The sequence below is a fragment of the Catharus ustulatus genome, chromosome Z (genome assembly GCF_009819885.2).
Source record: "Catharus ustulatus isolate bCatUst1 chromosome Z, bCatUst1.pri.v2, whole genome shotgun sequence".
NCBI classification, from domain to species: Eukaryota; Metazoa; Chordata; class Aves; order Passeriformes; family Turdidae; genus Catharus; species Catharus ustulatus.
This window is the reverse complement of record NC_046262.2, coordinates 10,421,459-10,434,734: the sequence shown is the minus strand read 5'-3', so window position 1 is coordinate 10,434,734 and position 13,276 is coordinate 10,421,459. Positions and strand designations below refer to the sequence as shown.

General features: G+C 44.3%; 1 protein-coding gene across 2 annotated transcripts in view; it reads left to right on the top strand.

Moving 5' to 3' along the window:
- The first annotated feature begins 3,992 nt into the window (after window positions 1–3,992).
- The window catches only part of ZFR (zinc finger RNA binding protein), a 46,353-nt gene continuing 37,069 nt past the window's right edge, over window positions 3,993–13,276 (top strand). For both annotated transcript variants that reach the window (XM_033085580.1, XM_033085581.1), the window contains exons 1-2: window positions 3,993–4,103; window positions 4,316–4,400. In XM_033085580.1, coding sequence (XP_032941471.1) covers window positions 4,067–4,103; window positions 4,316–4,400 — 122 coding nt within the window. In that variant the 5' untranslated portion in view covers window positions 3,993–4,066. The remainder of the gene's footprint in view (window positions 4,104–4,315; window positions 4,401–13,276) is intronic.

Genomic DNA, 13,276 nt, shown 5'->3' with positions numbered 1-13,276 from the left:
GCAAGGTTGCCTCCAAGAAATCTTACCTCATCTTATTTAGCCAATCTTGAGATTTTAAAACATTTAATTTTCCCCTTTTTGTTTCAGTTTTGTAGTCCTGTGGCAGCAGCAGAGACATTATCCCAAGTGTCTTGGGACATTAAAGTAAAATAATGGGATTGATGACACTTGTATGTTATTATGGTGTTTTCCTCTTCTCACCTTATTGTGGAGACCTCTTCTCGTATGGTTGAAATAAAGGTCAAAAATGTGTTTTCTGAATGCTAGGTTGCTTACCATTTTTCTCTGTGGTATTTTTAGACACTTTGAACATTGCACAGATAAAGTATCTGTTGTATTTAATTCCAGTTTAAGGATTTGTGTTCCAGCATATGTTTTCATTCTGGAACTTCTTGGCTGTTCTTCTGTAATCTTATTAGGATCGGGGACAGAGAAGTTTCTTTTTCCTATTTTAAAAAATACCTTTTCCATGTATCACTAAAGCTTTTCTATCTTTCTCCCCATGCCAGAACTTGCACTTTTTCACTCCATGCATTCTCCTTCCAGCTAAAGACACAGAAATCAGTAAAGGTCAAAATGCCTTTAAGGATCTAATCTGAATTTATTACTGTTTCATTTTGAAGCAGTCTGATACATGTCTTAAGGAGATAGAATCTTGTTTTATAAGCCACAGAGGTTTTTTAAGTATAGACCATGAATCTGATCCTGCAAGCTAGTAGTAGCATAAATAGATGTTATGTAATGGTTCACAAAGTCACCAGGAAGCATCAGGTTCTTATTAAGAAACTGCTGAAGGAAAGAGTTGTATCGTACTAGTGGGGTTGTTTTTTTCTTTCAAGGAGAAAGGAAACCTTAGTTTTTAATTTTTTTTTTTTGTCACATTTAGAAAGTATGACTTTCCATAAAGTGCGTTGTAGTATTTTTAAAGTGATATATGCATTGAAAACTCAAGATGCAAAATTCGCACAGGCAAGTAATCTGAAACTTCTGAAATTGCAGCTGAATTGGACTGCCAGATGGGAGTTTATGCTCAGAAATATGCAGGGCTGAAATCACAACATAAAGGGTGTAGTATTTGAATTATAACTACTAGAAGTTACTTGGATGAAGAAAAGTTATGAAACTTAAGTCAAAAATTTCCATTGTGAGTAAGAAAGATTTGGAGTTTGGGGGCGGGAGGTTTGGGGGGTTGTTTTGAGGTTTGTTTGTTTTTGTTTGTTCTTTTTTGTTTTGTTTTTGGGATTTGTTTTGTTTTGTTTTTTCTGCAGCGGCACAGTTGGAAAGAGGATAACTATTCCAAGGTTATTTGGAACATTTTAACATAATACTCATCAGTAGTGCATGTTAATAATGTGGATGTATATCCATAAAGAGAGTCCACAGGAAGATCACTGAGCTGATCAGAGGGATGGAGCACCACTCCTATGAGGAAAGGATGAGAAAACTGGGGAAGAGAAGGCTTTGGGGGGGCCTAACTGGGGCCTCCCGGTACCCAAAGGGACACTACAGGAATGATGGAGAGAGACTGTTTACAAGAGCCTGGAGTGACATTACAAGGGGGCTTCAAACTGAAAGACAGTAGGTTTAGCTGAGATCCTAGGAGGAAATTCGTTACTGTGAGGATGGTGAGGTGTGGATGATACAATTTCTCCAAAGCCTTCTGCTCCTGGCCCTTGGAACTTGCTGTCATAGATAAGGTATCCTAGATACCGAGGTTGAGCCAAATTCCTTAAGAATTTGGTCACTCTCCTAACACTTCGGAAGATAATTGGTTAGAAATTAGGATGTTTAATAGGTTAATTTACCTTTTGAACTTTTCACTTAGATTGGATGCTGTTCTTTGTATAAACTTCTATTCATTGTAGTTTGAATCCTCCCTGAACCTATAAATATAGCTGTCTGCCCTTTGTTCGTTGAGAGAATCTGTGCTTGACTCCCTTTGTGTGAAATAAACTCTTGTGGAAATAGTCAAGCATGGCCTCCGGTCTTTCTTGGCTGATGAAAATGTGAGTTTTCTGAGAGTTAGCTACATGTTAGCACTCTCTGGTGTCGCTGAAATCCATCAGGGACCAAAAGAGAAAACAACAGTGAGGCACTGGCAAAGGTTGCCCAGAGAAATTGTGGGTGCTGCTTCCCTGACAAAGTTCAGGGCAGGGTGGAGGGGCTCTGAGCAACCAGGACTAGTGAAAAGTGTCCCTGTCCATGTCAGGGGAGTAGGAATTATCTTTAAAGTCCCTTCCAACCCCAGCCAATCTGTTTCTGTTGTCCTATGAAGTTCACTTAATAAATGAACAGCAATGGCAGGCCTACCTACTTTGCAAGAAATAGCTGCAGTGATGCAGTGATAAAAGGTATGTGAATGTCTGTGTGTATAGATGCTTATATTTTTAATAAAACATGTATTGAATATTGTCTATTTATCAGTATATTGGAAGGTTGATAACTGAAAAAAACTTGAAAGACAATGGAACAAAAAAAACTTGTTGTCCAAGCAGCATGATCCAGTGGTCTAATTACGAAAAAATTTTAATCAAATTAAGGATAGATAGAAACATCTATATAAATCATACATCTATTTATAATTTGTATATCCTGAGTCAATTGAGACTTCCATGGCAGAGGCCATATCTTCTAAGTTCTTCTACAGAAGGTTTCTGTCCCATAGAACTGTGGATTAAGGCTTTTCTTTCCTAATCATGGCAATTAAATATTGACCCCATAGCCACTTTCTTCCTAGAAAAGCACTTTGGGTAGAATAAAGCAGATTTCTTTTACTGTTGTGCTTGATTAGGATAAGAATGAACAGGAGATACATTAATATTTAGTTCCTATGCAAAATTAATAATAATGACCAACAAATTATGTTCAGTAAATTGGGAAGGATGTTTGGCATCAGAAGTGGGACTCAATGGGCCATTAGCAATAAAAAACTTCCTAGAGAAAGGATGGGTTATGAAAAGATAAAGAACAATGCCCTACTGGTTTCAATGGATGGCCCATTAGCAGAACATCTCCCACGGAGATAAGGATCACTGTCCCCACCCTCAACAGATGGTGATAGAATAGATACCTTTTATCACATCCTGTATTGCAACCCAAGACAATGAGAAAGTACTTTCCTCTTCTCATTTTATGAACAATAATACCCTTGCAGTTCTACTGTCTATGACCACAGCTACTATAGGATAATGGGAATTCCTCTTTTTGTGAGGGCTTCGGGAGGACATCCCAAACAGATGTGTTTTGAATAGGCTTGGCTTACAGTAAACAAATACTTACAAAATTATACTTTTTACTTAATCCAGGGTTTCTTCATCATTTTATACGCCTTCATTAGTTTACGGATAATACACACTGTAGCACAGGCAAAATACATAAATGGGATGAAACTATTTAAGCATTCATCAAGTTCTGCTTTGTTCAGAGTTTTGGGGGACATCTGATGCTCAGAGGGAAGGATTTGCCGGAAGGAGGGGCAGAGCCATGGGGCACGGACGCTCGTTCAGTGCCTTCGAACCGGAGGTCACTGCAGCGGCTGCAATGTGCTGCCCAGCGCGTTTCAGGAGTGCTCTGACCGATAGCTGGCTTCTGGAAAAGTCACACGAATGGGCCCTGCGTAGGTGAGGCTGTACCAGCGTTGTACGTACAATAAGCACACAGGAGGTATGGCAGGATTCTACACATCATATGTATATACACATCTATGTGTGTCTGCGCGTGTGCACATATTCTGTAGGTGCCCAGAGCGCGGCTCCCTATGGCCGGCAAACGGGACTACAGCTCCCAGCGAGTCCCGCGCGACTCCCGCGTACATCCTGCGCCTGCGCACGCGATCGCCGGGGCGGAGGCAGCTGCCTGTTCCACAAGCGGGAGCCCGGCCGCAGCCGGACTACATCTCCCAGCAGTCCCCGCCCACATCCCGCGCCTGCGCAGGCGGAGCCGGCCCGGCCGCACTCCGCCGTTGTCGCCGTCGGTGGGTGGGTGGGGGAAGGGAGCGAGCGGGAGGAGGAGGGAGGGGGGGGAGAGTTGAGAGTTCACCCGCCGCCGTCGCTGCCAGGCCGGACTCATGATTCCCATATGCCCGGTAGTTTCGTTCACCTATGGTGAGTAGCGGTGCTCGGCGTGTCCGTGCCTGGGGAGAGGGCGGCGAGCGGGGGTCGGTCCTGAGGCGCCGAGTCTGACCTGGCGCTCCCGCGCTCTCTTTCTCGCTCCCCGTTGTCCCTCTGTGTGTCCCGTTCTTTCCCCACCGCCTCCTCTCGCCGGGCCTCCTGTCATGGCCCCGGCCGCCGCCGCCCCTCGGTCGCCGCCGCCGCAGTGCCCAGCCGGCTGGGGGAAGATGCCAAAATGGCCACCGGCAACTACTTTGGATTCACCCACAGCGGGGCTGCTGCCCAGTACAGGTGAGCACCGCCGCGGCCCCCCGGGACCTCCCCAGGGCCCCTCTCCCCGGCCGGGACCCCGGGCAACTCCCGCCCCTTGCCCCGTGCCGTGGGTTGTGCTCGGACCCTCCCGCCGCGCCTGGGGTGTGTGTTCTTATCTCCCTGTGTGCCTGGGGGTGGGAGGTGGGGCTGGGCACCGCGGGGAGGGAGGAGGAGGGTGATCAGCAACAGCATCGGGGCCCCAGGCCCTTAGATTAAAATGGCCACTCGCAGTCAGCAGCACCGGCGAGTCACCGTGTGCCGCCCCCAGGCCCGTCTGCTGCCTCGGCTTCGGGGAGCACGAGCCCTGCTCCCCAAGGCTTTGCTGTCTCTGTGGGAGCACAGGACCCCTTCTGACATAGGCTGGAAGGCAACCTAAGGGAGGCTGGATGGATCAGGGAGAGATGTAACACCGGAAAATAGCAGAGGGCTTAATCCAGTTGAAGTAATGTTACGATCAGTGTGTTTAAGAAAGTAGAGAGAGTACTTTCAGGGACAGGTACCTTTTTAGAAAAATGTCCTGCTCTAATTTCTAGGACCAGGAGCAGTATTCTAGTGGAACTTGAGGACCTGTGACGGTATTAGACAGTATACATACCTGTGTCTTGGGTGTCTGGGTAGATCTATCAATACAGCTCTCGTGTAGACACACTGCCACAAGTCTTTGTACTTCTAGTTTTTGTTCATCTAAATTGTGGCCAGAGTGTTAAAAATTAATTTGTAGCATCTATTATAGCGCATTTTCTGACGTCGTATTACTTAATTTGCTAAATGCAGTCAGGAACATTGCAATTCTGGCCTGTATTGGAGTGAATCTGCATACATTTGAATCTTGTGTTGTTCATTCTATAAATCTGTAAGAAACACCTTCCTCAATGCCTAAGTTGTGGTGTATAAGAAAAAAACCAAAAGAACAAAGCCAATCTGTCAGAGATATTAACAAACGAATGCAGGTGTATGATACTAGCTAATAAAAAATTGCATACCTAATGTAGTTTCTGTTGATTTTTTTTTCCCTGAAAATGGATGTAAAATACATTTAATTTCATTTACTTTGGTGTTTAGTAGAGGTTTAAATTTAGCTAATCTTCTTGTTCCTTTGGATGCTCACAGTGCATGTATGTGTTTGCATTTTACATGACGGTTATAGTGAATAGATAGGACATATATTTAGAATTTCCTTTTAGGTATAAAGTTTAAGTGAATAATAAACCAAGAGCTGTATGTTTGCAGTTTTGAAGTGCAGATGAATTTTTAAAATCATATTTTATTGCAGGGCTGAGGTGATCTTTAGTCTAAAGATCTTGGACAATTCCTTTGAAGTGATGTAATTGGAATAATATTCAAGTTTAATAGTTGATCCTAAGTGTGTTTTTGAGAAAATGGAAAACAGATCAAAAGAACCTTTTTCATTTGCTATTATAAGTTTAAGATACTGTTTAATTAGCTGTCAGTTAAAGACTCTACATCCTGTAAATGATTTGTGTGTTTACCGCATCTGGAAGTGAAGAGACACAGCAATCTGTTTTTAAGCAGACCTTTCATAAGAAGGAATTTAATATTTTGAGCTGAAAACATAAGAGTCACTTTAAACATCTGAAGGGAGCTTACTTTCACAAGGCTTACTTGGTAGGTCCTTACTAATGTGTTTTTCAGAGTGCTACAAGTCATGTATTCTATATTCCACTCCAGTATATTTGAGAAAAGGGATACTGGTTGCAGGGAAAGATGGTAAGATTTGATATTACAACAAGTCTTTAAGGTTTTTTTCCCAGTATTTGAAGTTCATAGAATAAAAAAACCATATTCTTGGAAACCAGGGCAATAGATAAACAAACAAATGTTTTTCTACCTACTTAATACATAGCTGAGCCTCATAAATCTTGAAAAATAAGTGTTTCTGGATGCTGAACTAACCTATGGATTTTTAAAAAGTTGCTCAAAGTAACAATTTGTTTTAAGAGAGCAAATCACACTTGCAGTTGAAGTCTTTAGTTCTTTGTGCATACAGCATTTGAAAGTTCTGACACTGTAGATTTTATAGCAACGAAGAAAAATTTTCGTAATAAAGACAATACCAGTCACATCTTTAAGGGCTCTATCTTGCCAAAATGGCTGTGAAGAATTCTGATATGTTGGAAGAATATTAGTCTGCAATTTTAGGTGATCTCATGGCCAAGTTCCAGCACTTTGTTAAGGGCACTGTCCAAATGCCTTTGAGCCCTGACAGACTGGGGCATCAACCACTTCTCTAGGAAACTGTTCCAGTTCTTGAGCACCGTCTCTTTATAGAAATGCCTCCTAATGACCAGTGAAAGCTCTCCTGGTGCAGCTGTGAAGCATTGCCTCATGTTCTGTGCCTGGATTACAGGAAGGAGAGCTCAGCACCTGCCAGTGCCCTTCCTTTCTTCAGAGAGCTGGAAAGAGCAGTGGGGTCACCTTCAGCCTCCCTTTCTGTGAACTATAGACAAGCCCAAATTCTTCAGCTGCTCCTCACAGGAAGTTCCTTCCAGCTGTCCTAGCAGCTTTGTTTTCTTTCTTGGGACACCTTCAAGGACCTTCCCATCCTTCTTCACCTGCAGGGCCCAGGGCTGTGCCCCATGGGCTGTGCCGTGCTCATTGCATTTGAGCTTCTTAAATTTCAGTCCATTAATGGCTGCCTGATACTCCGATCTACTTAGATCACTCTCCTCTTGCCCCTAAAGAGGATCCACAGCAGCCCCCAGTTTGAATCGTCAGCCAAGTTGCTAATGGTACACCCAGCTCTTGATTGCCAGACAGATGTAGCCCCATTCAAAACAGCCCTTTGAGAGCTACCCTCCAGCCAGAGCACTGTGAGCCTGCTCATCCCACAGCCACACAACTTGTTGGAAAAGGATGCTGTGAGGGACAGTCTTAGCAGCTTTAGTCAAACTGGAACTGCATCCACAGCCTTCCCTTCATCCAGGAGGCGAGTGACCTTATGTTGGAAGGATAGGTTGGTTAAACAGGAGCTTTCCCTTTGTGGACCTTTGTTGACTGTGAGTGATGATTGCGTTCTTCTTTAACAATTCTTTCACCTTCCAGTAGCTCTTAGTATCTCCATAGTTTTTCCAGGAGCTGAGGTTACACTCATAAGTCTCTAGTTCCTTGTTTCTTGCCTCATGCCTTTGTAAAGGGGAATTACACTGGCAAGCTTCCAGTCAGCAGTGGTTGGCCCAGACTCCCAAGGCCTTTGGTAGATGATTGAGAGAGGTATTGCTGTAACGTGTGCTGGCCCATTCAGTACTCCAGGGTGAATCCCATCAGGGCCCATGGAAATGTGGGAACATTCAGTTTATAAACTAGTCCCTCAGAATTTGAGTATTCACAGTTGTGGGTCTCCTCCAGTCAAGAAGACTGAAAGGAGAAAATCTGCTGTACTAAGTGACTGCTGAAAGGTGCTGTTAAGGATGGTTTCTATATTTAATTCTAGATTTGTTGTAGACTGATATACACTCTTTTGGAATTGCACTTCCGCAAAATATCAGTGTTCTAATTTGCGTTATTAGTAGTGAATCAGAGAATCATAGGATATCCTGAATTAGAAAGGACCCAAAGAGAACATCAAAGTCCAGCTTCTGGCCCTACACAGGACATCCCCAAGAATCACACCATGTGCCTGAGAACGTTGTCTAAACATTTCTGGAACTCTGTCAGGCTTAGTACTGTGACCAGTTCTCTGGGGAGCCTGTTCCAGTGCCCAGTCACCTTCTGGGTGAAAAACCTTTTGCTGATATCAAACCTAAATCTCCCCTGACACAACTTCAGGTCATTTCCTTGGGTCCTGTAACTGGTCACCACAGAGAAGAGATCAGTATCTGCACCTTTGCTTCCACTTCTGAGGGTGTTGAAGGCCACAGTGAGGTCTCCCTCGGTCTCCTCCAGGTTGAACAGACCCAGTGACCTCAGCATCTCCACACACGGCTTCTCCTCCAGACCCTTCACCATCCTCACTGGACATTCTCTAAAGGTTTAATGCCTTTCTTACACTGTGGCACCCAAAGCTGCCCCAGCCCTGGGGGTGAGGCTGCCCCAGCTCAGAGCAGAGCAGGACAATTCCCTCCCTTGCCCAGCTGGTGATGCTGTGCCTGATGCTCCCACGGCAGGGTTGGCCCTCCTGGCTGCCAGGGCACTGCTGGCTCATCTTCAACTCACCATCAGTCTGGGGCCTTGGTCCCTTTCTGTGTCATTGCTTTCCAGACTCCTGTTCCCAAGTCTATCCACACATCCAACGTTGCTCTCTCCCAGGTGTAGAATTTAAATAAAAAACTGAAAAGACAGTGGAGCATAAGAGTTACTGTGTCTTCCTAGAATTCCAGCGTATCCATGGCCATGATGGATCATCTAAGTACAGTAATTTCACGACTATAAGGCGCACCCTTTTGACTAAAATTTTGATCCGAACCTGGAAGTGCGCCTTATAAGCCGGTGCACCTTGTATATGGACAGAGTTCAGAAATTTGCCAACCTGGAAGCGCGAGCTGCGAGCCGTGGGGGAAACTGGCAGGGCCGTGGCCGGCAGGTGCAGGTGGGGCCTCGGGGCCATGGCTGCTGGGTGGAGGCGGGGCCTCGGCCAGCAACCGCGCGGGGGGAGCTGGGGGCAGATCCTGGCTGCAAAAAAAATGTGCGCCTTATACACTGGTGCGCCTTATCTATGGGCAAAAGTTTGGAAATTTGCCAACACCCAGAAGTGCGCCTTATAATCCAGTGTGCCTTATAGTTGTGAAATTACTGTACTCTGTCATCCTTCACATAAAGAAGAAATTAAAATTTGACAAGTCTTAACATTAAACACTGATATTTGAAGCAGTTATAAAGGCCGGAATTATAGATATCTAGCTGCTAGACCTTGGATTTGGAAAATTCAAGAGTACTGGGTTTTTGCTGTTTAGCCCCAGCCAGCAACTAAGTACTACACAACCTCTTTCTCATGTCCTACCCACCGGTGGGGAGGAGAGTCAGAAAAGTGAAACTCCTCGATTGAGATATTAACAGTTCATAGTTGAAAGAAAATGAAGTATAATTACAGTAAATTCACGAATACAAGCCGCACTGAGTATAAGCCGCATCTCTGGGTGTTGGCAAATATTTCGTTTTTTGTCCATAAATAAGCCGCACCCGCGTATAAGCCGCTCTGTCGTTCGCAGCGAGGACACGCGTGCAACAAAGTTGTCAAATAGTAACAGAAAGGCGGCAGGGTGGGGTTTACTGGCTCGGCTTGGGCTGTGCAGGCTCGGCCCGCTAGGGGCTGCTGACGGGGCCAGGTAGCCCAACCTGGCGCTGCCGCTCGGCGGGGCCACTGGGGGCCAGTCGCCGCTGCCACTGGGCTCGGTCACCACAGCCCGGCGCTGCCCTGTGGTGGCAGGCAGGGACGGAGCCCCCCACCACCTTCCCGAGCCACGGCAGGGCTGGCCCGGGTCCCCCGCCGCCTCCCCGAGTCGCGGCAGTGGCGGCGCGGGGCCCCCCCGTCTCTTCTCCGGGCTGTGGCAGAGGAGGGAAGGAAAGACCTCTCCCTCCTCTCTCCCCGCCCCCCCGTACTGCCTGCAAGCAGCCAGGCTCCACCCGCGGTGCAACAGAGTAGCGATTTGTAACAATCGCAAAATGCCGACTTTGCAGCTGCTCGGGTCGGCACTCTGGCTGGCACTTCTGAGGTTGTAAATGTCAGAAAATTATTCACATATTAGCCGCTCCTGTTTATTAGCCGCATTTCCGGTTTAGGAGCAAAATCTTAGTCAAATTGGTGCGGCTTGTATTCGTGAAATTACTAGGAGGACTAAAACCCAAGAGAAGAAAGCAATGCACATCACAATTGCTTATCCCCTGCTACTAATGTCCAGCCTGTTCTCCAGAAACAATCAGCAGCTCCTGGACAACTTGCCCTAGTTTATATATGCATGCATGATGTTCTATGGCATGGAATATCCCTTTGGCCAGTTTGGGTCTGCTCTCCTGGCCATGCTCCCTCCCAGCTTCTTGTGCACCTGCTTACTGGCCCAACACAAGAAATTAAAAAGTTCTTGACTGGGAGTGAGCCCTGCTGAGGAAGAGCTAAACCATATCTGTGTTACAAGCATAATTCTCATACTAAATCCAAAATACAGAACTGAACCAGCTACTGAGAAGAAAATTAACTCTACCCCAGCCAAAATCAGGACAGGCATGCAGAACTTGATGATATTTACTGTTGTAACAGTATAATCAGTAAAGTTCCTTCAATTGACTAGATAAGAAGAATAGATTACTGTCTTTATTAGTTTATAAATGCTAATTTCCATAAAACATATTTGAAATCTTGTTTCTTATTTAATCAAAGACAGCAAAAGAGCTAAATGCCCCTTAAACCTGTAAATAATATATTAGGAGCATTCTTGTTTCTTTCAGTGTTGTTGCTGCATAAAATTTCCTGCTATCCTACTAATTTAAAATTCTTTGTGTGCACTATCCAGTAATAATATCGTGGTTTACTGAGAGAAGCATTAGATTATGCAAATAGTAATGTAGGAAATTTCTCTGAACATTACAGGACCTTTACAGTTTGTTCTTTCTGCTAGTGGTGGCATTGGGGCCAAAGACCTGCATGCGATGCAAATCTCATTTGTTACTTATTTAATTGACTGTACTAATTCATCTGTTTAGGAAACTGAAAAAATGTGGAATTTGGTGATACTAGTCTTCTTTGTTGTTGTGTGTGCATGCTCTGTACCTCACCTGAGCCACTGTGTGACCATTCAGTTTGAAATTAACATCCTAATAGTGGCTTGTCTTTCCCATGTAAAATAATATTAGCATTACTGGTTCAGTGCTAGAGAGAGGTATAGTTATGCTTTTAATCTCAAATTGGCTGCTTAAAATGCAGATGGAGAGATAGGGGCATTGAGTTATGTTTGGACAGAGAAGTGTGCAAATGTGATGGTTTCATTTAATTGAGCTTGTATTACAGTTTTGGTTTCTGCTAAAAAGATAAGAATCTTTTAAGTGTTGTGAGTTTCATCTTGGTGGCATTCACAGTCAGTCTTGCTCTAATGAGATGGGACACTGATGGGAGATGCTTGGGTAGTTAGGAATGATTTGTTAACTTTGAATTGCCTTCAAGCAGCTTGAATATTACTGAGTGTGGTGAGCTGTCGCAGATAAAGGCAATTTTAGCAGTGCAAGTTCAGAGCAGACCACAGTACCTGTGAGTCCAGGTTAAGATGCAATTTTCTAGGCAGCAGTATGGAAGTGAGCTCTTGCAATTACAGCTGGTTTGGAATTCAAATGTAGTGCACCATTTTACAGCATATTCAAGTGGTGCAGAACAACAAAAGAAAGTGAATTGCTATGCATGGATGAGTTGGCTATTGAGAATTGATTGGGGGTGGAGTGTTCTTTTCACATTTGCTGATATTTCTAATTACTTTTGTCTTCAGTATCTGCCCCAGTTAACTCTTCATCTAGTTACTGGTTTGGAAAGTATTGAGTCTTTCAGAGATGTTAAGGCTGTAATTCACACAGGCATACCAGACCAAGCTAAGGTATCACTAAACATAATTGAGTCTTATGTTGGTGAAAACAGGATGGTAGGATAACAGTGGCTAGGACTTCTTCTGCAGTATGTACTACTAGAGTTGAGCAGTGAAAATAATCATTGTTTTACCACAGGATGAAGCTAAAAACTCAGAATGCTTGCTTTAGTCGTACTCTCTTGTGTTCCATCACATCTTGACACATACATAATTCTTAGCAGAAGAGACTTCACTGAGTATGACAGAGCTATGTGAAGCTGATTCTCTTTTGGTCAACAAATGTTAGCATTAAGTGCTATGGGAAACATGCTGTTCTAACTTGATGTACACAAGAAGTCTCCAGTACTGTTTTTTGTGAAAGGATTTTGATAGACTTCTTTTCAAATCTGTGAAGTCACACTCTCAAAGGAGACATTAGAAAGTTAATAAAGGGGCTCTGGGTTTGTTAACATGAGTTGTATGCCAGGATTGCAATACGCTGTAATAGGGAGAGAGAAAAGGTGGCAAATGAGGAGGAAAGGTGCCTCTAGTCATAGAAGCTTTTGTCATTTAAAGGAGGGAAGCCTGTCGCTGGTTGATACTTGCAGCAGGTGCTTGTCTTTAAGAACTGAGCACTTGGGGAAGATTTTCTGTTGATGGTATGGTCGTGTCCTTTGTAGCTACATCCTCAGAATGGGTTGATGGTTATAGGTTTAACTGTGGGGTGTTAAATTATGTGTGAAATTTTGTCTGCAACGAAAATACAACACTGGTAGCTTAGAGCATAGTTACATTGTTGGTGGTAGAAAAGCAAAGTAGTAGCTTAAGGCAAGAAATACAGAATGTTTTAACAATTCAGTACAATTTTCCATACTAGTGAAGTTTCCTTCCTTTTATGGAGAACTTGCCAATTTTAGCGTTTTTTTCTGTTTAGCATCTTCATTAACAGTCCAGATGTTAGGGCAGAGTGTACTCTCAGCAAGCTTGCTCATGACAGAAAATGATGAGGAGTGACTTACATGCCAGAGGGTTACAGTGACATCCAGAGGGACTTCAAAAGTCTGGAGAAAAGGTCTGCCAAGAATCTCGGGAAGTTCAACAAGGGGAACTGCAAAGTTCAGTATTAAAGAATGACCCCATGCACTAGTATATGCTGTGGGCCACCCAGCTGGAAAGGAAGAGGACCTGAGGGTCCTGGAGACACCAGACTTGAATGTGAGCCAGCAGGGGGTCCTTGCAGCAAAGAAGGAGAACAGCATCCTGGGATGCATTAGGCAAAGTATTACCTGGTGGGTGAGGGAGGTGATCATTCCCCTCTTATACAGCACCAGTGAGGCCACACCTGGAATCCTG